This window comes from Gadus morhua, chromosome 19 (genome assembly GCF_902167405.1).
Source record: "Gadus morhua chromosome 19, gadMor3.0, whole genome shotgun sequence".
Taxonomy (NCBI): domain Eukaryota; kingdom Metazoa; phylum Chordata; class Actinopteri; order Gadiformes; family Gadidae; genus Gadus; species Gadus morhua.
In genome coordinates, this window is record NC_044066.1 from 15,704,254 (window position 1) to 15,727,255 (window position 23,002).

A 23,002-nucleotide genomic window follows, 5' to 3' on the forward strand; every position below is an offset into this window, starting at 1 on the left:
TCTCTCTCTTGATGTGTGAACAAGCAAGTCCTCCGTAATTCAAAATGTAGTACAAAATGTTGGACTTATCACATTCACTTTCAGACACATTCATATTTTTATTTCAAAATAAACAGGCCTATGTATTTCATTTATAATTTTCTTAAAGATTACTGCTGAATGAAGAAATGTATTGCAATAGTAAAAATGTGTAACCGTGTATCTGTTCAATAATCAATTACTGCAGCCCTGAAATGAACAATTCTGCGTAAAATATAAGCCTATTCTAATGATAACCCTCATATTCTGCCCCATGATTATTTCAATTAAAAAAAACAATGGAAACAAGAGTTAAATGCAAGGAAAACATGTCATTGGTCTGATGGGTACATTAATATGCACCAATTTATAACATTATTGTCCATGTGTTGCACACACACACACACACACGCTAACACACACACACACACACACACAACACACAACATCACCTAGGAACCAACGCGTCCACTTTAGAGAGATAGCCTCCTTTCTCCAGGGCCATCATCAGTCCCTTCCTCCTCCTCCACGTCACCCTCAACCCGTAGTCCTGTTCCGGGGTGTCGGCCACCAGGGTCTCTGGCTGGCTCTGTCTACATTCCTGGGACGGGGTCCCCAATAGCGGGTAAACACGGGCAGAGCGACTCCCCCGGCCCCCGTGAAGCACCTCGAGGGTGTCCAGGACGGAGGGGCTGGGGACGATGCAGCAAACTGCGCCGGGGGTCTCTGACGTCGCAGAGCGGGGGGGGCTTGTTGTGGTGAGGGGGGCTGGGGACTGATGACTACCCCCGGCGGGGTGGCCAGGGGGCTGAGGTGGTGGCCGTTCTGCAGCGGCACTGGAAGACGTGGGGGCATCGCCCGGTGTCCCTGTGGTGCGTCTCTTTGACGTCTGTTGGTTGGGAAGAGGAGCCACCATGGAAGCCTGTTGTTGTGGTTGTTGTTGCTGTTGTTGTGGTTGTGGTTTTAGTTGTGGTTGTTGTGGCTGCTGCCGATTGGTCGAGGACTGCGCCGCAACGGACACTTTGTTTGATTTCTTTGTGCGTGTTTGCTTTGGTTGTCCGTTGATGTCGGAGGTTGGTGTCGGACCTCGGTCGAACGATAAGGTGGGGAACTTGCAGACGCTGGTTTTGGGACCCGGCTTTCTGGACAGTTGACTGCTTCGATCGAGGATGCTCGTGGTGGAAGGGCCCTTCCTTCTGCCCCGTCTGCCTGGGGGCGCTGCCAGGTGAGACTGGTCAAACTGTGGACTCACCTTGAAAGGGAAGAACCATGCGTGTGTTAACCGGTATACCGATGCTTGCTTTGTGTATAATTTGCATTTCTTGTTATATTTGTCACTTGAATGAGTTTGTTGTTCTATGTGCAACTTGTATGCAAAGTCACTCACCCACAGAGCAAGAGATGTATTGTCGTGTGTTGGCCTTTCTGTGATGAACGACTTGGGGTGTAACGCTGCTCGCACCTCGGGCTCCTCGTTTCGGAGTCTGGATCCATCTAGCGATTGCTCCAGGAACAACAGAGCAGCCTTCGGTGTCGTTCGTTTTTTACGGGGCATTAGAAATCATGACTGGCGACCTATAGTAGCGAGAGATTGCAAGATGCCCACATGCACGTAGCTATGCATAATTTACATTTGCATTTAGCATCAGTTAAGCAATCTTAATTTCCGAAAAACGAGTACATCCTGCATATTATTTTTTTTACAGATCCACAGCTCCATTATACTCAAATGTCAATAATACCGTACATGCTTGTACTAACATCCAATTCGACATCATAATCGTAAATAGCATGAATTTCAAATCATAACATGACCGAGCGATTCCCTTTTTGTTTTGTACCTCGTCCTCATTTCCCGGTTTCCACCGTACACGCTCCTGATTGGTCGACGGGTCGACGACGTCAACCGCTACCATTGGTTAATGTCGGCGTCACGTGATCACGTTGACAGGAGCAGCGCCCACAGCGGCGCCAAAATTCAAAAGATTTGTTCATTGAAATGACGAGAAGTGCTACGCGTTGACGCTACTATTGAACTGTTTTTACACTAGTGCTGATTCTCTTGCTACTAGGTCTGGATAAACCACAGCCCTTTGAATCCCTATCGGGTGGATTATCAAGCGGATCACGATGGAAAGTTGCTGCGATATGAAGGTTTGGAGCTGTCTTAATGTGTTTCCCTGTTAGCACTCCACCACCACGCTTAGCATCCGATCCAGAAGTGTAGCCCCTCTAACCATGCTCCCTTATGTAGACCTAGCACTTATTAACCCTATGGTCTAGTTACCGCGTAATATCTACAAAAAGTCCCCGACCCACTGACAACGCTCCGATTGGCGATTAAAAACCGTGAAGTATGTCCTGGTCCTGATCTCCATGTAGCAATGCGCTGTTGTGGACGCTAGCTGTCGCCTCTGTCCGATGTTTCCTCCTTTTTGATTCTTTATTTGACTAACTGACTAATGAAACGGTTATTATAGTTTATGAACCGGATCTCGATATCGAGCTGTTTAATTCATTAAGAGGGAGTAGGGAGTAGGTCTCGTATCCCCCGCGGAATCCAGAACCCTGGAGCGGTTCTGGTTCCATCTGCTGGTGCCTGGCAACACCTTCTAGATCTAACCGCTAACGGATAAAGACGTTTTTTTTAAATGACCGTACACAGTAGAAAGCGAAAGCGGACGGACTCGCTCGATTAATTTGCGATTTGTTCGTTCCCACTTTCTTGATATATCTTTTACACAGAGAAACCACGGATACCAAAGGGGGTTTTCTGCGATCTGAGCAGGATGAGACGAAGTCCAAGGAGACCCCTGATCCTCAAACGGAGGAAGCTACCTTTCCAACTGAACGACCCCCCGGCTAATGTGGTCCCGTCGAAGGAACCCTATGGACGACCACCACCAACACCTACACCACACCCCAATGGGCCCTTCCCAACGGCCATCGTCTTCCCGGACGGCATCCAAGTCGTTTCCCACCCCACCAGGCCCGACACCCAGGTGGTGGTCATCCCAAAAACAGCCGATTTACAGTGCGTCATCGGAGCTCTGACGGCCAAGGGCAAAGAGCATGGGCCCAACGGACCCAACAAATTCATCCTCCTGAGTGGAAGCAGCGGTGGGCTGGAGAACGACTCGCATTTTGTGCACTTATCTGAGGGAGATGGTCCGCCACCACAGAGAATAACTGGAGGACCACCGGGTAACGTGAAGGAGGAGGGGGTTTGCCTGGACATTAAACCCCTCACCGGATTGAACCCATGTAAGGGCCTTACTTTGATAGATAGTGTAATGAGGTTGATTGTTTATTGATCTGTACAAGTTGGGGTAGGATGTTGTTGTGGTTAGGGTGATCGACTCCCAGATGGAAGGATCTTTGTTTGATCCCCAATGTCCTGTATACCTTCTTCTTTACCAAAAAACAACTTGAAATCACTGCGTCTGCTGAGTGACTCAATATTGAAATCGTTATTATTGTCTCTATCACTTCTCTACAGTGTTGGTGTTTACTCCTCCCAGATGGAGGGATCTTTGTTTGATCCCCAATTTCCTATTTACCTATTCTGCACCAAAAAAAACCTTTAAATCCTTTAAACTGCTTAGTGACTCAATAGGGAACCGGTTATCATTGTTGCTAACACTTGATGTCCCCAATATCAGTGTTGGCGTTAATTCCCTATATAATTTATATTTCTTTGTCTGCTAGTCAACAAGGACCTGGACTGCAGTCCGCTTGACGACAGTCTCACCAACATGCAGTGGCTGGGCAGGATGAGCACGGACACAGAGAAGAGTGAGCGGGAGAAGGAGAACTACAGCCTTTCCCAGCAGGAGTCACAGGAGGTCAGCTGGTGTGATGTGGGCACCTGGACATGGGAAAGTAGTCTTTGGGTGGCTGAGTTGGTTTGAGAAACATGTCCGCACATGTCTTCTATAAAGAACCTCACTAGAAGGAATGGGAGGGGTTTCTTCTGTGGTCCCCATTACATATTTGACATAGGGATTTTATCACGTTCACGTGATATATTACCATATACAATTCCAGACATTTTTGGCAAACATCAATTGTGTGACTTGAATGGCAGATGTAGTATGTATAACTTAGATTTCTGAGTGTCTGCGTCCATTTCACACACATTGTTTTAATCCAACCAGCAGCAGCCCTTAATACCAATGTCCCAGTGCTTACTTCATAAAACTAAGTGAGCAATAGTATTTCGCTCCTGGCTACAAATACAAATGCCCTTTATGAAACTGAACCTTTTAAACACATTGCTTGAATACGATACTTACAGCTTATAAATCCGCAAACTCCCCTGTCTCCCATATGCATCTCAGACCACCCCAGAGGTCTTTCCACCGCTGCCCACCCCTCAGACTCCTCCCTGACGCTTTATTCTTCTCCGACAGACCTCCGACAGCATGGTGGTCGAGGTGGAGGGGGGCGGGGAGGCGAAGGCCACCCTGTCGGACCGACCTCCCTACTCCTACATGGCCATGATCCAGTTTGCAATCAACAGCCGGCCCGGCCGCAGAATGACCCTGAAGGAGATCTACAACTGGATCGAGGACCACTTCCCCTTCTTCCAGCAGCAGACCAAGCCCGGCTGGAAGGTGGTAACCCCCCCCCCCAGCCATTTACACGGAAACATCCACATGAGACTACTGTTGTTTACTCTTTTCGTGTCTTGGTTTACTCGAAAGGCTGTTTTCGTGGTACTTTTAATTAGTAGTACTTGTTGTAGTGAACGTTGTAGTAAACTACGACGACAGTTAACAACTGTTGTCATTTACTGTTGTGTTTATCATAAACTACAGTTTACTGTTTTAGTGTCTTAGTTTACTTGAATGGCTATTTTCGTGGTACTTGTAAGTAGGCGTACTTACTGCAGTGAACGTATTAGTAAACCACGAAAAAACTTTTTTGAAGACCGTGTACCGTTATCATTAGCATTGTTGCTTACATTCAATGGTTGTGTCCTGTTGGTTCCGCCCCTCAGAACTCCATCCGCCACAACCTGTCCCTGCACGATATGTTCACGCGCGAGACCTCGCCGGACGGCAAGGTGTCCTACTGGACCATCCGGCCCGAGACTGACCGTTGCCTGACCCTGGATCAGGTGGTCAAGGTAAGCCGTGGAACACGCCTCACTTCTTCACTGCTCAGGGAGGGTCAACATGGCCCCAGACACCGTCCTCACCATGGCAGTTCATCAATTACGCATCAACGCGGCTCTGAGAAATAGCCGGCCACCGGTTGAGTCTGTTGTCGCTCGGCTTGGCTCAGGAGGTAGAGCGGGTTGACTTGGAACAGGAATGTTGCTAGTTTGATCCCCGAGTGTCGAGGTGTCCTTGAGCAATGCACCTCACCCTGACTCCTCCCGACGAGCTTGCTGTCGCCTTGCATGGTTGACACCGTTGTCGACGTGTGAATGTGTGTATTGGCTGTTGTAATTCGCTTTGGAAAAAAGCGTCGGCTAAATACCCGAAATTAAATGGAAATTGATCAGAACTCGGTATTGTCTTCCTGGTCGTTGCCTTTTCCAAAGGCAAATTCCCCCCGTGGTTAATCGTTATCTTTACTACAACATCCACATGTATTGTGCCGTGTAATAACGCCCTCTTCATGTCCGTAATGTCCTCTTCAAGTGTGCGACGACAGAGTAGCCTATCCAAGTGTTTTCAGCTTCAAGGGGACCTATTATGCTTTTTTGACTTTTATGACCTATAAACGTTGTTATAATGATTGATAGTCATGTTTAACCATACTAAAGTGTCAAATAATGACGTAAATGCATTTCGACGTATTCCCTGCTGTCGGGTGGCTGTGCAGAGCGCTAAACACTCGGGACAACACCTGCGATTCACTTGTTCACATTTCCGGGAAATCAACTACGTAGAGGCACTCCTGCCGCGCCCCCATATGCCTGGTCAAATTTGCCCACGCGCGCGCTTCAAGGAAGATAACCAATCACAACAGCGTTGGGTTGGCAGGAGGGGGGCGAGGGGGCGGAGAAGGACGAAACGGAGCGTTGACAGAGAAGGCTGAAAGCGCCCAGATGAGAGGAAGAGTTTCCCGAAAGTCGACGTTGTTTTTTGTGTGTGGTTAACCATGACTATCAATCATTATAACAACGTTTATAGGTCATAAAAGTCGAAAAGCATAATAGGTCCCCTTTAACGATCTGTCATAATTCAAACCCAGACAACTGTCTTTTTTTAATTAATTTTTTTATTGTGTTGGTCTCATTCTGTTTGATGAGTAGTCCTTCTCTCTCTCTCCTCCGGCAGCCCGGCTATGAGGGGACGGTCACTCTGGTCCCGGCTTCCCGGTCCCTTGTCCCACGCCAGGTAACGTTAGGTCCACCCTCGTCTCTGAGGCCTCTGCGGTCGGGAGGAGGAGTGCGAGGAGGCGGAGGGGTTGTGTGTGTGTGGCTCTCACAACAGCCCCTCGAGACGCTGTAGCCGCTGGGTACACATCGGGTCGTGTTGAGACACAGCCCCCACTGGGGTGCACGTCTCTCTAGCGTCTGAACATGTTCTTAAAGATCTCGACTGGATATTGGATGGTTCTTCCTTTGCGTTATGTCTTTCCTTCTACTCGTAAAAAAAAAAATTGTTTTATGGTCTCTTTCTCTAACTGTCTACCGTTCTCTCTGATGCCTAAACAACCCCCCCACCCCTCCCCCCGCGCTTGTTTTATGGTGCAGGGCTCTCCATAACCAAAATGCATGCAAAGGGAAAGTAGAAGGTCTATAAATATTTTTTGCTTTATTGTTTAACAGGAGCAGACGGGGATGTTGTCGTCTTCTACACGGAGCGTGGCTCGTGGCTGTGGTAAGTTTCTGCAAGAAACGGACCAGAAACAGAATCAGAATGAATCCAGATTGGGATTTATGGCCAAATTGATTCACTCATGCAGGGATTTTGACATGGTACGTCGGCGCAATAGATACAAGATGTGAAATAAACTTTAAAAGTGCATCAAATCAAATCTCCAATAAGCACCAAAATACATATTAAAAACGTCCAACACAAAGCCGGCCCCCTTGTGTCCTCCGGCCTCTTTACGCTGCCTCACCTCCTCCCTCTGCTCCGTGTGTCCAGTGAGGAGGATGAAGCCGCTCCTTCCCCGCAGCGACTCCTACCTGGTCCCCTTCCAGCTGCCCGCCGCCACCACCACCACCACCTCCATCTTCCTGCCCACCTCCTACTCCCCCCAGGTCCAGCTCCGGCCAGCCCCCCAGCGTACCCGGGACACCCCCCGGGCCAATAAGAGAGTGAGGATCGCCCCTAAGGTAATCCTGCTCGGTCGTCTCACGTCCAAGAACTGTTCAGCTTTTCTCTTTTTCAAGCTTGTTGTCTGAGGTCACTTGGGTTTAAGGTGTTAAGGAGCAGCTAGGGATGGACCGTGTTTAAATCGAGGTTTTCTTAGTGCCGCCTTCCATTCACACACATTCATACGCCCACACGCAGTGTGGACCATGCGAGGCTAACGGCCATCTGCTCACGACTGGCTCGGGTCGAGTGTTTAAGTGTCGAGGTGTCCCTGAGAAAGACGCCTATGGGGACACCTCGACACTTCGCCTAGACCGGCCAGGGATCGAACACCCCGCTCTAGCTCCTGAGTTACTGCCACTCCACAGGTACAGGCATCGGACGGAGGTCCCTTTCAGATGCCCATCTCGTTGCGCGTACGTGCACGCTTTATACGTGACACGAGTTAGACGGCATTGGAATTCTGACACGCCCCCTCGGTTGCCCTTTGACCTCTGTCTGCTCAGCAGGTGGCGCACGTCGACGCCCCGGCCGTGCCGCTGCACCCCACCGCCAAGGAGTTCAAGGAGGAGCCGGCGTGCCTGCCGCTGACGCCCCGAAGGGCCCCGCGTCAAGGAGGTGGAGGAGGAGGAGGAGGAGGAGGAGGCAGCTCGCGGCGCAAGCAGCGTCTGGTGCTCCCCGCGCACGAGGAGCCCGTCCTCCTCTTCCAGGACAGCTCCTTCTTCGACTCGGGCGTGGCCTCGGACGCCTCGGGACTCCAGGACACGCAGCCAGAGCTCTCCTTCAAAACCCCCGTCAAGGGCAGCAGCAGCAGCCTCCTGGCCTCCTCCACACCCAGTAAGCCGGCCGGATGGGAGCCCTGGAAGGTGACCCCGCTGGGGAAGGGCACGCAGCGGGCCATGCTGGACTTCAGCCCCATCCGCACGCCAAGCGGGCCCCTGCACACGCCACGGCACACGCCCCAGCAGCAGCAGCAGCAGCAGCAGCAGCACCTTCCCCTACAGGATTACTCCAGCTTCAGCTTCAGCTTCAACGGCACGTCCTTCACGGAGCTGCCGCTGTTCAGCTCGCCGCGGGAGCTGCTGACGGCGTGCGGGCGAGACTCGTCGCCCGTGGGGGCCGGCCGCTCGCTGGAGGGCCTCATGCTGGACACCATGAACGACAGCCTGAGCAAGGTGCTGGTAGACATCAGCTTCTCCGGCCTGGAGGACGAGGACTTGGGCACGGCCAACATCAGCTGGTCCGAGTTCATTCCCCAAATGTTGTAGGCCGGCGTCCGGAGGGAAGGGGGGGGGGGAGGATGTAGCAATCAAAAAAAACAAACAAAAAAAGTTGGTTGTCTATCGATGATAGTGATTTAGTTTTGTGTGTTGTCCCGTCGCCCGCGTGACGTGGCGTTGTCCGGTAAGCTTTCCTTTTCTTTCTGCAGTTTTACCCCTCGTCAGTCACCTCCGTCACTCGCTGCCTCTCGGTTTCCTCTTGAAGGGGTTTAGTTTGGTTTAAAGCTCGTATCCATCTTAAGAATCTTTTGAACCGTTTCTAAGTGCCTGAGAGCAATCCTCATGCATATCTGTGTGTGTATATATATATGTATCTGTATGTTTTGATTTGCACATTTTTTGTCATGTACAGTTATGTGGAAAGGTAAAAAAATATGTGCACGTTTTAGAAACCACGGCCATTCAACTCCCAGCACGCCAGTCCAAGCCGACTGGAAGACGTTCTAGACTCATTTCCCAGCAGTGTTTAAGCGAATCACAGGGTCACAACATGAATGTGTGTTAGTCTTTTCGTAACTGTACCAACCTCAGTGCACTTTTGTAGCCCGCAGTCCCGACGTTGGCGCTGGAGTTCAGCCCAATTCCGGGAGCTTTGCGAAGAAATTTTATATTAGAGGAGTCTACGCATCGGAGTTTTATTCCGGGCTTGTGTACTAGGTAATCCATTATATTTTATTAGCTGCATGCAGGCGATTTGTCCTGTTGAGGCTTGCTAGGGGAGCGTATCAGACTTTCAAGCAAAGCGATGTATCCTCTTTCGTACTGGCGGTTTGGTCCTTTTGTTAAGGTGGGCTTCTGGTAGGCGGGGCGGGGGCTTTCATGCCAGCTTTGATGTTACAATATGTGGTGATGTGTAGGCAGGTAGCGCAGTGAGGTTGGAGCGTCGGCCATTTTTAATTGCAAGCAATAAGTTTCAACGTGTGATTTGATGTATCCTGGAAATAAATATTTATGACTGTGTAAACACTAAATCCAGTTCAGCCACAAGCATCAGATCAGTTCAGGCTCATTGTCACATTTTAATTAAAGCAACTTGACTAGCTACTGATGTTTCTGCCAGTGTTTTCATATAAAGATCCAGTATTTTATAGAGATGTACATGAACGCTTTGGCTTGTCGGTTGATTCGGTGCTTTAATTGGCGGGGCGGATGGAGTCAGCCAATAGGAGTGAGCTGAGTTATCATATGTAATACCCGCCTCTGATTGCTGATGTATTCTAGGAACGAACGCAGTGTGAAGAGGTTCATTAAAATCCTGGAAGTCAACGGCACTTTAAGGACGATGCAGGTAAGATTTAATGGTTAGGTGGGCAATTACTTCTATTACAATTTTTAATAATTAAATAAATTAAAGCAATCCGCAATCAAACACTCTGACAAGAACGGCCAATCATGTCATTCGACCCGAATGACATGATTGGATGGCAGACCGGTCTGTCTAGTCACATGTTATGGGAAGGACCGGCTTTTGATTGGGGCCTGCAGGAAGGGGTTGGATACATTCAAAATCTATCTTACTCTAGCTTTTCTCCAAATTAACTACCCCAGCTTTAAGGGAGGTTAACGTAGGCGTACGTTTTGTCTTGAGGTTTTCATAACGCTTTGTCTAGAGTTATTCTGTTGGCTATGATGTCAGTTTGTCATCAACTGAGATAACGTGGTCATCTTCTAGCTGCAGCTTCACTTTTCGTCCAGCAGATGGCGGTCTTCACCTTGAGGGCTCTTCTCCTGAGCTCCTGCACACCTCTGCCTGTATCTAGTCACTTGAACAGCACATCCAGTACTAGGTAATTGTAGACTCAAACAATGCCAACTTTATTCTGTGAATAAGATCAGAGTATATTCTTTCCTAACGTACTGCCTCCTAAATGTGTTCAACTGATTTGTTAACTGTATTTAAATGTATTGCCCTATATTTGTTTAAATTTCCCAGGCACTCAAATATAAACGGGGAAATGTGTTGAGTAATTCAAAGCTGACGTTGTTGAAAGTCATCCTTCAAAGTTTATCTAGGATTGACTGGCCGTGTAACCTCGTTTCCTAGGCTTCTTTTGTACGTCTGTTTCTACAGATTAACTGGGAACATTTTCCTTTGCATACTGGATACCCAACAACACAAAGACAAACATAGATTGAAGCAAAACATGTAATTCGTTTACCAGGGAATGTGATTTATATTTACTATCTGCAGTAATTGTTGTATTAGAAAGAGTTGTGGTGGTATTGTAGTAATAGTATTGGTGGTAGCCTACAAAATATATCTCATCTCTCTTAAAATTATTTACACAATACCGACTTATCACTTATAGAGTGAAAACGCTGAGGGCAAGATACTGTGACCCTTCATTAGTATGAGTATAACTCGGTAGATGAAGAACAACCATTATCTATATCTTTCAACGGACCATCATGCAAAGACCGTCACAGAATAATGGCGACCTTTTGAAAACTGAACAAAGACCCCCTTGTAAAAGATTCAAGCGCTCTCTCCTCTGAGTGCTCTGGAATCCGGGATCGAAGTATAGGAAGGCATCCCAGACTTCCTATAGTCACCGGGAACACCGGAGCCTAGTTCATTAAGAATAATGAGCCTTGATCAATAATGCATGCTTCTCATTGCACATCCCCTTGCTATGACTGCAGTCATTTGTTTGCAATCTATTGTGAAGTGAGATTATGAATTATGGATGTGAATCGCTCCCTCTTTGACCAAAAAAGTTGTGGGGTTGTTATTCGTAGCCTACGTTGGTTTTGGCAATGGTTTATGGCGCACTATATTTTTAGTTCACGAGTGGCATTCGTCTTTTTGTAACCATACGTTTCTTTTTCGACGGGCCAACCACGACAACAACGATACTCATCTCTTCTCGTGAAATGAAGATGAATGATTCGAAAGCAGATATAATCGTTGTCAGGCCCGGAGGAAGTGACTGATAGGGCTGTTACAATTTGCATGGGGACACTTTTTGGTATAGAATTAAATCTATTGATTTAACTCTGCAATAGCCTCGGAAAGGCTGAATAACAACGCCATGTATCGACTGTTTCAAAATCGAAGAATGTATTTACTATTCCGAGCACCCGCATTTGAACATATAACTAGCTGAGGGTTAAAATATATTTTGATTTCAACGATTTTCTTTGCTTATGTCGAGGGAGACAATAGCTGTGCTGTAAAATGTTCTGAAACAGCAGCCTAAGTGATGGTCTAATCATGTATCACAGACCATCATTTAGATGTTGTTGCTATGTTCCTTTAGATAGATAAAGCTTAAACAGGGGAGGCAAAAGGTGTGTGTGTGTGTGTGTGTGTGTGTGTGTGTGTGTGTGTGTGTGTGTGTGTGTGTGTGTGTGTGTGTGTGTGTGTGTGTGTGTGTGTGTGTGTGTGTGTGTGTGTGTGTGTGTGTGTGTGTGAACGCGGTAATTGTAGTCATCTTGTGTTCCTTAACTGTACTCCTATGTGAGTTGAATAGCTTTCAGACAGTACTGAAGTGTTTTTATTGTATCCCAATACATTAAATGCCAGTCGAAAGGTAATCCATATCTAAAGTCAAACTATGCTGAGTGAGCTTTGACCAGTGCTGATTGAGTACCTGTTCTTCTATCATTTGTACAACGTATTTGTACACATGATTGAAGTACTGTAGCGCTATTAAATTGAGCGTAGGGGCACTAAAATACTCCTTATAATACAATTTTTTGTGCATTGGCAACCTCGGACCCAAATTCTACTTGATTCCATCGCTAATGTCCACAGCCTTGCCTGCCTAGACCCCCGAGCCACACGCTTAACCCCCACCTGCTACTGTCTGTGTTCACCGTTGGTCGAAAAATTCATCTTTTGCTTACGCTGATGCTTCCCGCGCACCGAATAACTCCAAGAAGGGCTCCAACCAAGAAGAAACACTTCTTATTAGTTGGCTTTCCTACCCAAGCACCCTGGGAGGCGGTCGCCATGGCGACATCTCAAGTCGTCCCTGATTGTGTGTGTGTGTGTGTGTGTGTGTGTGTTGAGCGATGAGTGATGAGTGATTCTCCATCACACAGATTACACCCTACCCCCACCATCGACACCACCAGCACCACCCCTATCACTGCGGTTCCTTCGCACCGCTTGATAGCGGCCTGCCTGGGAGATAATCACCGCCTGCAGTCGCCAGGACTTGCGTAACAATACGTTAGCTGTGAAGGATTGAGACAGACTGTGATCTCTGTACTGCCCCCTCGAGTGGGTGGGGAAAGAAGGGTGGGGATAGAGGGCCGGGGGGGGGGGGGGGGGGGGTGATGATGCTCCTCAAGATCTTATACACTATAAGACAGGCTGAAGTCCATATTATGTGTCAGAATCAATTAGCTGCCCCGAGTATGGCGCCCTCTAAAGTCTCTATTTCTTTAGATATTAAACCCTTCTCTTTATCTTTATTTCTTTCATTCCTTCTTCTCTCTCTGTAAATCTGTCAGTCTTCCTGAGAAAAAGGTACCGGAATGTCTTCCTCTCTCCACCTGTCTTCCTTCATGGCCGTCATTTCCTTTATCTCTTGATCCCCATTTCCTTTATCTACATTTTTCTTTCTACCTTTTTTCTTTTTTTTTTTTTTTTTTTCTCTGTCCATCCGTCTGTGTCTTCCTTCCTTGGATAAAAGATATGCAGTTCACACACACACACACACACACACACACACACACACACACACACACACACACACACACACACACACACACACACACACACACACACACACACACACACCTGTCAGGGGCTGAGGCGACCGGCCATGTAACCGGGGGCTGATGGCTGATTGATCGTAACACTTTATTGCCTGAGAGGGGGCGTGGGCCGCTCCATCTCATTGTGCTTAATCAATGTAAATCTGTCCTCTGCAGGAATTTATCTCCCCCGCCGTCCCCCACCCTATAGGATAGGCCAAGTGTCTTGAGCGAGCGTGTTTGCGTTAATTTAACAGTGTTGGCAGAGCGGCTGAGAGTTATTACAGCAAAGCGTACGATGAAAGTGTGCGCTAACTGAGTAGCGTACGGACGTTGATTTACGAAGGATGGGTCCGTCTGTGAGCTCTGGAGGCTCGCCACTCTGCAGGAAATGTTTCATCGTTGAGGTATTTTTCATTCATTCGTCTCCATTCACACGCGGGCCGAGGGAGCCGTCGTTTAGCTGACCAAGTGGTTGGAGGCTGGGTACCAGTTGCTAGGAAACGCCTCCTCCCTGGACCCTCCCTGGACCCCCCTTTTGCATGTCTTGGTGGCCTCTTGACTGTGAAGTGTGTGTGTGAGTGTGTGTGTGCGCCTGTTTGCGCATAAGTGTGTGGTTTGTGCATGCATTAGTGTGTGTACGTGTATGACTGTGTGCAGGTTTGTATGTGTATATGCATGTCTGTCCTAGATGTGTGTGTGTGTGCGTGTGCATGCTCATTTGTGCACTTGTGTGTGTGTATGAATTTTAATGTATGTGGTTGTGAGAGGGCAAATGGAGCGAGAGAAATCATCTTGTATCTGTGCGTATGTATTTATGCATTGGGTGGGCCTCCAAGCAATGCCTCTGGCCAGATTGGCCGTGTGGGCTGGGTGGATACGCACGCATAGTGGCTCTTTCTGCTCAGTCTCTTTTTATTTTTGGGATTGTTTTACTTACCTCCTTGCATTTCTCCTCTTCATGTTTCACCTTATCTTGGCGTGCGTGTGCGTGTGCGTGTGTGTCTGTGTGTGTGTGTGTGTGTGTGTGTTTGAGCGCTAACTGCTGCTGTTTAATGGACTGCGTCTCCAACGCTCTCCAGAATGAGATCTTTGAATCATCCTTCCAACCAATTCATCGGATCTAATTCCAAATATTATTAAAGATAAAATAGGAGTTATTTCTTTCGTGCCTTTTTCATGTAGGCTTTACTATGCATTAGAAGTGCTTTACTGAACCATTTACATTTATTATATACATTATCATAAGTTTTCAGGATTCTAACAAGTAATGTAGCAATGGAATGGCACAACCAAAACCATAAAACCGACAGATAAAATAATGCAGTAAAATGTAAAAGTTGATAAAAGTTCAGGATAAATGTTCGGACTATTCTGTGTTAAATTGCATCATCCTTTGCCCAGTTTTGTAATCAAATTCATGTTGTGTGGTGTGCATGGGCTTGTGTGTGCGTGTGTTTGTGCTTATGTGTCCGTTTGTGTAGGAGTGCATGAACTCTTTACGTTAACATTTACATTTAGGGCGTTCAGCAGAGGCATTTTATTCAAAGCAGTCAAGCATTTGTCAAAAGAAAGACAAACTACAATATATGCATGTATATATCTATGTACAGTAAGGATGTTCATAGAACCAAGTGCTAAGCATTAACAGTTGCAGACACACACACACACACACACACACACACACACACACACACACACACACACACACACACACACACACACACACACACACACACACACACACACACACACACACACACACACACACACACACCGTGTGTGTCGTCCCTCCAAACTAGAAGTTTGTGGGTTTGAACCCCGGTGTTCAGTCTTCCTGTATGCATCCGTGAGCAAGACAACCCAACCTCAACCATACCTGCTCATTAACGAGACGGGATAAATGTGTTCTGCACGTTTCCGAAGGTGCGTGTGTGTATGTAGGAGCCTCTCACTGGTTCCGATTTGGTATTCAGCGTGGCTCCTGCACCTGACCTTTATGTTCTCTGAACCCCCTTCTGCTGTTAATGAGGATCCCCCCACCCCCCACTCTCTCACAGTCTCCCCCAGTCTCCCTGTCTCCACCAAAACCTGCCCCTACCAGTCTGAACCAAAAAGCTGCAAGGGGCTTGTCCCCCTCGTCACTCCGATGTCCACAGCCTAACCTGTATGCCTGCTTGAGCAAGATGCTTCTTAAGGCAGGTTTAGAGCTCTTAACCCCCATACCTGCTTCTTAAAGCAGGTTAAGAGTTCTTAACCTCTTCTTAAAGCAGGTTAAGAGCTTTTAACCCCTATGCCTGGTACTTAAAGCAGGTTAAGATTTCTTAACCGCTTCTTAAGCAGGTTAAGATTTTTTTACCCCTCTATCCGCGTCTTAAGGATTGCAGGACTCTCCTCCAGAGCTATCTCCATAGTGCTGCCGCAGCTGTTCAAGTTGGAGGTCTAATTAAAAATGTGCCGTCCGAAGCACTCACACAAACCCTACGTTTCTAGTAGCCGCTGGGAAGACGAGCTATCTTCTATCGTCTTCTGAAATTTCCACCATGTCACTCTCTCTCTCGAATGATTCGCTCTCTGAGTGCGGAACTGAGAGCTCCTTCACTTCACAGGAAAGCCCTGCGGTGCTCCCTGTGTAACCCCTCAGGTGTCCTGGGTTTCCGGCGCGTGGCTCAGGAGGTAGAGCGGGTTGGCTGGTAACCGGAAGGTTGCTAGTTCGATCCCCGGCTCCTCCCAGCTGAGTGCCGAGGTGTCCCTGAGCAAGACACCTCACCCTGATCGCTCCCGATGAGCGTTGTCAACCTTGCGTGGTTGACACTGCCGTCGGTTGGTGAATGTGTTCAAGATTGAGTGAATGTTGGGCGATAATGTAAAGCGCTTTGAGTGGCCGCTGGTTGGATAAGCGCTGGATGAATGCAGTCCACTTACATGTGGCTGTAGCGTCATCGTCCTACATCCACAAACCCACTGGAGCCGTTGGATTATAGAGAGATTGAGTCCCCATAGTGGAGCTCGACACCACCAGCCTGCCTGACACACACTGAGGAGGAGGTCCACTGAGACCTCCTGTTCCCCCTCACCTCTGGGTGATGCCCTGTCTCCCAGGCCCCCCCCCATCCCCCACCTGAAAGCCAGCCAACCACGGCCTCCCCTTGAGGCATCGGGTCGATGGCGTCTGTTATTCCAAGTGAAGGGCTCACTCACAGCCAATCAGGCGTGGCGTCCTCCCCCCCCCCCACGCCGCCAGAGCTTAAAAGCCCGCCCCCCCGGCCCCCGTTCAGATGGAGGGTGGAGGTGGTCGAGCGGTTGGACCCTGACGACCGGAACGCCGGATTCAGTGTGGATCGGCCCCAAGGCGTTGATATCCTGGTCTCCACCTCCCCCTCATCACTCCGTCACTCCTCCACCACCATCACCAACAGCACCTACATCCCTCCATCGGCCCCACCATCTCTCTCTCTCTCTCTCTCTCTCTCTCTCTCTCTCTCTCTCTCTCTCTCTCTCTCTCTCTCTCTCTCTCTCTCTCTCTCTCTCTCTCTCTCTCTCTCTCTCTCTCTCTCTCTCTCTCTCTCTCTCTCTCTCTCTCTCTCTCTCTCTCTCTCTCTCTCTCTCTCTCTCTCTCTCTCTCTCTCTCTCTCTCTCTCTCTCTCTGCGGTCTCCTGGGGACCCCAGGTGTATCTTCGATGCGTTGGACTAAATAATGGATCCTCTGCTGTCTACCAGTGGCTCACAGCGGGGGGGCTGAGCCTCCAGGAGTAGGTGCGTAAGGGGGGGGGGGGAGAGAGACGTCCACCCATTAACCGCGGATTGGCGGATGGAAGTCCATAGCTGCGGGGGGGGGGGGGGGGAGATTAAACATCGCTCTGTGTGTGGTCTCTGTCGAACCAGCGTCTGTTTGTAGTAACGTATAGCTTGTGTTCCGTCGTCTGCAGAGGTTATGAATTATGAATGGGAGTATGAACGATGCGATGAGGCTGGTTGACACAGCGACTGGATTCTTGGCGTATCGCCGTGACTACAACTGAATGCCTGGATTCTGCTTATGGTTCACTGGCCAGCACGCGGTCACCATATATTACTTTTATTAACTAAATTATTTAAAATAGGGCGGCATGTGGCTCAGGGGGTAAAGCGGGTTGGCTGGTAACCGGAAGGTTACTCGTTCGATCACTCGCTCTTCCTAGCTAAGTGTCGAGGTGTCCCTGAGCAAGACAGCTCACCCTGACTGCTCCCGACGAGCTGGCTGTAGCCTTGCGTGGTTGACACCGCCGTCGGCGTGTGAATGTGTTTATGAATGGGTGAATGTGAGGCCATATTATAAAGTGCTTTGAGTGATCACTGAAATTGCTCTATAAATGCAGTCAATTTACCTTTTTAAAATGGTTTGCCTGTATGTGTGCATGTATGTTTTAACCTTAAGGGGTTCATATTTCGGGATATTTTTAACTTTCATCGATGAATAAATGCATTATCGTCGTTTATCGTCCTCTTAATAATAAACCATTATTAAGAGGACTCCAGGTGATTCATCGCCGACGGAGTCACAGCATGTGACCACATCACAACACCGCTGCTGGGGGTAATGCACGTCGTTTATTTTGTAGATTTAACATTCGGACTGAGAGGCGGCCATTTTCCCCTCAGAGGTTTCCTTAGCTGTCCCGCTTGCCTTCAGTGTTCCAGACATGACCCGATCCCGGCAGACGTGTCTCATTACCCCCCCCCCCCCCCCCCCCCCCCCCCCCCCCCCCCCGGCTGAGTCCCGGCGGGCCAGACGCTACGTGGCCACCCTGACATTGGCCCCATAACATATTTTACGGGGCCCATCACACACCTGTCAGCCCGCAGAGAGTGAGGACCTCTCTGGGCGTCAGCCATCTTGTTTACGACGCTTCAGGATCTGAAACTCATTGGCTGGGGAGGGGGACCATGTGACACGATGACCTCGCCCACCAAACACAGTCCGTGACCGGATTTCCCAAGGTGTGTGAGTGTTTGCGCTTTTGTGTTTTTGTGTGTGTGCGCTTGTGTGCGTGTTTGAGTGTTTAATTAAATCTGTCCAAAGTGGAGATGGATAGATAGATGTATAGATATTATGTTTAGATATTTCAACTCTATCTATCTATCTTTATCTGCTATATATGTATCTTTCTAATATCTGAATCGAATGTTGCACTTGCAGTTAACACTAAAAGGTACACATTTGTCAAGTAAATATTCTTCCAGTTGCTACATGTACAGGTTATGATCTGTCTGTGTCCATGATTCCAGTGTAATATTCTTCCAGTATACAATCTGATGGTAAACTGCACATAGTCTCATGTTCCCATGCAGCGAGGAAAGTGTAAGTGGCTGTTAAGTGTGCTGTAGAGGTCAAACAGGGTCATCATGTGCACTAGATCGCGGCATGTCTGACCTGTGCAGAGGGTGTGTCAGGATTTGTGTGTGTGTGTACTTAAGGATGTCTTAATTATTGAAATGCTCTCAGTGAAACACTTTATGCAGGCATTAAACCTAATTATAATTTGCACTTTTCTGTACGTGTGTAATTTACCTGACTTGACTGTTCACTGTAAATAATTGAGCTGCAAATTCATATCGGTGTGTTGACATGGCAACCAAATCTTGAAGTTGAATAACCAATCTCATGATGCAGGCGACACACACACACACACACACACACACACACACACACACACACACACACACACACACACACACACGGCTCACAAATACGGGACCTTATGAAAGGGAAACACGGTTAAGCTAATACAATTGAGGTAAAATCCAAGGACGATGTTTGACTCCCAGCCCAACGTTTCTTTGGTTTCTCTGTTTGAACCCACGTGAGCGGGCTCTACCTGTGGGTGTACTGGAGCGAGATGCCTTCCCTCTCCTCCACACAAAGTCACCTGGAGAAACAAAGACAAGTGGAACCTCAACATTTGTCTCCCTTTTGTGTGCAGCCTGCTGTGACAGAAGAAAAGGTGTGTGTCTGTCTGTGTGTTTGTGAGTGTGTGTGTGTCATTGTATGCCTGTATGTGTGTTTGAATTTGTGTGTGAAAATGTGTGTGTGTCTGTATGGTCTTTGTGTGTGTGTGTATCTGTATCTGTGTGTGTTTGTATGTCTGTGGGTGACAATGTGTGTGTGTCTGTGTGAATTTGACACTGTGTGTCTATCGGTGTGTGTTTGTGTGTGTATGCATGTCCACGCAACAGCTCCTGGGACACGAGACGAGGGGCGTGTGAGGAGGGGAGGAGGAGGCAGCCTCCACTACCCGCTGCCCAGGCTTCATCCACGAGGCCCCTCACACACCGCTGGACGGTTGCCTAGCAACTGCGGTTCCGCACATCGGCCAATCAGGACCAGATGCAACAGGAGTTGGGGTTTGTCGACGTTGTCTTCAGCACATAAACGCGAGACTCTGTTCTCCTTCTATTCAATTGATTTTTGTGTGTGTGTGTGTGTGTGTGAGTTTCATTGTGTGTGTGTGTGTGTGTGTGTATTTGTGTGCTATTGCGTGTGTGTGTGTCATTGTGTGTGTGTGTCATTGTGTGGGTGTGTGTGTGTGTCATTGTGTGGGTGTGTCGTGTGTGTGTGTCATTCATTCCAAGGACAAACGGCACTGTGTATAGGAAGAGTGTGTGGGGGGGGTGATGTGAGTCTAGGAGAGAGGATGAAGGGAGCCAGGCTGCTTCGTTACCTGGAGACCTTAACAGCATTAACGACATCACTGGGGGACACCACCCTCACACACGTTAACACATTAACACATACACACACACATTAACACACGCACGCACGCACACACACACACACACACACACACACACACACACACACACACACACACACACACACACACACACACACACACACACACACACACACACACACACACACACACACACTCTACAGTAACTACAACCGAAGCATGAAACGGATAGGAAAGCTATCCGTCCTATCTCCCATCGTCCTCTGTCCTATTTCCGATCCTGCTCTATCCTCTTCTGTCCTACCTCCTACCCTCCTCCTTCCTATCCTCCTCCGTTCTCTTCACACACCACCCAGTTGTGTGTTCAGGGAACAAAGCGACTTCACTGGCGCCGGTCGTAATTGATCGATTCCCCCGTTTATAAAGAGACATATTGTTCCGTTAATTTATACAAATGAGCCGTGAGTCGTTGGTCTCTGTGTGTGTGTGTGCGTGTGCGCGCCTATGTATATGCAAGTGCCTGTGCATGTTAGAGTGTTTGTTTGTGTGTGTTTGTGCCATTTATTTCAGCTGATGTCATTGCTCTTTCACGCCGGCCCCCACTCACTCTCTATCGCTGCTGTCATCTTTTTTTTTTTTTTTACAGAGTTATGATATATTCTCTCTCTCTCTTTCTACACACTGCAGACCAACACATGGCATAATTTTCCTCCATTAACGTTTGTTCCTATTTATTTGAATACATAAGGCACATTGCTATTTTTATATTTTCCCACTGAAGGTACGACTGCAGGATTCCAGCTTCTCCTATTGGTCACATTAGAAACATCTGGTGAATGTCGTCGCTGAAAACATCAAGGGTTCGTCTTCTATGGCACCCTGCCCGGGACCCTCAAGTTCTCCGGTCTTTAGTTTAGTTTCATCCAACTGAAAAAGGAGCATTAGTGTACGAAGAAGCACCCCCCGACCGAGTCATTCCCCTACTGAGCACCACCGCTGTGTTCCCTAACAGCCAGCGATCATCTTCCGGATCCATCCAGGTCCTTCAACAGTCCTGAATAAGGTAAGGCTATTCCTATTTAAGGGAATTCTACTCCTGGGAATAGCGGACGTAGGTACGAGTGTTTGAATTGACAGTTCTGCGTCGGTGATTCCGATGTCACACAAGTCTCTAATTCGGTCTTCATCTGGTGCTCTTCATGACGTGAAGAATATGTGACTCCTGGGCCCGAAACTAATCAAGGCAGACGAAACTGGCCGGCACATCTCGCCATACCTTAGGAGATGTGGCTTTAAGCTAAGGCACCGTTCTCTGGGCTACGCCGGTGACGTTTGTCGATCCAATCTTGGCAGTTAAACTGGTTATTTTAATTCAGTGTGTTATATTTACATTCAGGGCATTTTTGCAGACGCTTTAATCCAAAACGACTCACAATAAGTACATTTGTCAGGGGAAGAGAAACAACAATATATCGCTGTTGGTATAGTAAGGACATTCATAGAACCAAGCACTAACAATCACTAGGTTAACCCGTTCCCCATGTACAACAAAGATAGCAAGGATAAGATGCTACCTAATTCTTAGTACTATTAGTTTAGTCTAGTCCGCCCTCTGACGGCGCTCACTGCATGCTAAACAGTGTGCTATGGGGGGGCGTAGGCGGTGAACACTATAAACTCCTTTCAACCTGCCCACCATCTTGTAATGCATAGGGGAAATACGGCTTTATTGGACTTGCGGTCTTTAAAGAGAACATTAGCATATCCTTGCTAAAGTTTGTCGAAACGCTCCGAGGTGTGACAGTGTGTGTGAGTGTGCATGTCGGGGGAGGGGGGGTTAATGTGAATTTTACAGTTGGGCTAACGAGAGCTTGGCGCTGAGTTTTCCATGGGACAATCAATGGTTTATTCGCCCCGGATGGACACTAATTTAATGATATAACCTGAGTCATGATTGAAATGACGTGACTGACGTTCCCTGGTAGAAGGGATTGTTTGTTTACGGGAAATAGCTGTGGAAACTCCATGTTTGCATTTGTAATGGGTTTGTGATTGTTGACGTCAAATGAGCTGACGTCAAGGCAACGTTTTGAGTGCCACTGAGGCATCCATCCACTGAGGAATAATTCTGTCTCTTCTTCTTTTTAATCTTCTTGAGTTAAATAATCTGTCCTCAGACCACGTATCTCAAGCCTGTGATGAAACGTTGGGAAACATCTAATTAGACCGCAAAAATTCCCGAGGAGGCGATTCCGATGGCTGTAAAAAAGGCTGAACACAACTGACCCGTAGGGAGGCTGAAAAACCCATTTCTACTTCAGCTCTGTAATTATGTCGAACCGGATCTGAACTGGATTGGCCATTAATGTATGGATTCGACCTCACCTCCTCTGCAACTGGGCTCCCCCCTTCTGTACAGACAGGAAATTACAGCGTAAGTACTGTTGCCACTTACCTGCAGTCTCCCCTATGATTTCCCCTGTCTCTCTTTGCCTAGTTTTTGTTATTGCCCTTTTTGTTGCCATCGTCACCATCATCACCGCTGTCGTCATCGTCCTCGTCATCCTTCTCCTCCTCCCCCTCCTTCTCCTCCTCCTTACATTTTCATTTGGGGCACTGAGCAGACTTTTATCTAAAGCGACATACAACCATTCCTACTCAGGTTTATACACAGCCGGCGGTTTCAAACATGCAAGGCGACAGTCAGCTTGTTGGGAGCAGTTCTCAGCGACACCTCGACACACAGCTAGGAGGAGCCGGGGATCGAACAAGCAACATTCCACTTAAATTCAACCTCCTCTACCTCCTGAGCCACTGCCACCCCTTCTTCTTCCTCCTCCTCCTCCTCCTCCTCCTCCTCCTCCTCCTCCTCCTCCTCCTCCTCCTCCTCATTCAAGTTAAAGTTAAGGTAGGCAAGTTGGAGGAACCAGGCAAAATAAGCTAGATTTTGAAAGTAACCAGTCGCAAAGAGCCAGTCCCCAAAAAACACATGACTTACTCGCTA

At 48.1% G+C, this 23,002-nt stretch overlaps 2 protein-coding genes across 4 annotated transcripts; one reads left to right on the forward strand and one right to left on the reverse strand.

The window, feature by feature from the left end:
- Positions 1 to 73: 73 nt before the first annotated feature.
- On the reverse strand, positions 74 to 1,908 carry rhno1 (RAD9-HUS1-RAD1 interacting nuclear orphan 1). 2 transcript variants are annotated; one of them, XM_030341738.1, is made up of 3 exons: positions 1,406 to 1,908; positions 457 to 1,270; positions 74 to 426 (listed from the first exon to the last, which is right to left on the reverse strand). In XM_030341738.1, the coding sequence occupies exons 1-2, from the start codon at positions 1,571 to 1,573 to the stop codon at positions 467 to 469; spliced, it is 972 nt and encodes a 323-aa protein (XP_030197598.1). In that variant the 5' UTR covers positions 1,574 to 1,908; the 3' UTR covers positions 74 to 426; positions 457 to 466. The 2 variants fall into 2 exon arrangements, with proteins under 2 accessions (XP_030197598.1, XP_030197597.1); XM_030341737.1 differs by having other exon boundaries at positions 74 to 1,270; positions 1,406 to 1,907.
- Positions 1,909 to 1,996: 88 nt separating this feature from the next.
- Positions 1,997 to 9,622, forward strand: foxm1 (forkhead box M1). Of its 2 annotated transcripts, none has more exons than XM_030341732.1 (9): positions 1,997 to 2,172; positions 2,764 to 3,282; positions 3,727 to 3,863; positions 4,431 to 4,634; positions 5,021 to 5,149; positions 6,312 to 6,371; positions 6,806 to 6,857; positions 7,128 to 7,318; positions 7,805 to 9,622. In XM_030341732.1, the coding sequence occupies exons 2-9, from the start codon at positions 2,808 to 2,810 to the stop codon at positions 8,564 to 8,566; spliced, it is 2,010 nt and encodes a 669-aa protein (XP_030197592.1). In that variant the 5' UTR covers positions 1,997 to 2,172; positions 2,764 to 2,807; the 3' UTR covers positions 8,567 to 9,622. The 2 variants fall into 2 exon arrangements, with proteins under 2 accessions (XP_030197592.1, XP_030197593.1); XM_030341733.1 differs by having other exon boundaries at positions 1,998 to 2,172; positions 7,808 to 9,622.
- The last annotated feature ends 13,380 nt before the right edge of the window (positions 9,623 to 23,002 follow it).

Excerpts from the sequence above, each read along its gene's own strand:
- rhno1 (XM_030341738.1), bottom strand. The coding sequence starts at position 1,573 with ATGCCCCGTAAAAAACGAACGACACCGAAGGCTGCTCTGTTGTTCCTG. Across the intron at positions 1,271-1,405 it reads ATACATCTCTTGCTCTGTGG|GTGAGTCCACAGTTTGACCA; the intron begins GTGAGTGACTTT and ends TTCCCTTTCAAG.
- foxm1 (XM_030341732.1), top strand. The coding sequence starts at position 2,808 with ATGAGACGAAGTCCAAGGAGACCCCTGATCCTCAAACGGAGGAAGCTA. Across the intron at positions 3,283-3,726 it reads CCTCACCGGATTGAACCCAT|TCAACAAGGACCTGGACTGC; the intron begins GTAAGGGCCTTA and ends TTTGTCTGCTAG. Across the intron at positions 6,372-6,805 it reads GGTCCCTTGTCCCACGCCAG|GAGCAGACGGGGATGTTGTC; the intron begins GTAACGTTAGGT and ends ATTGTTTAACAG.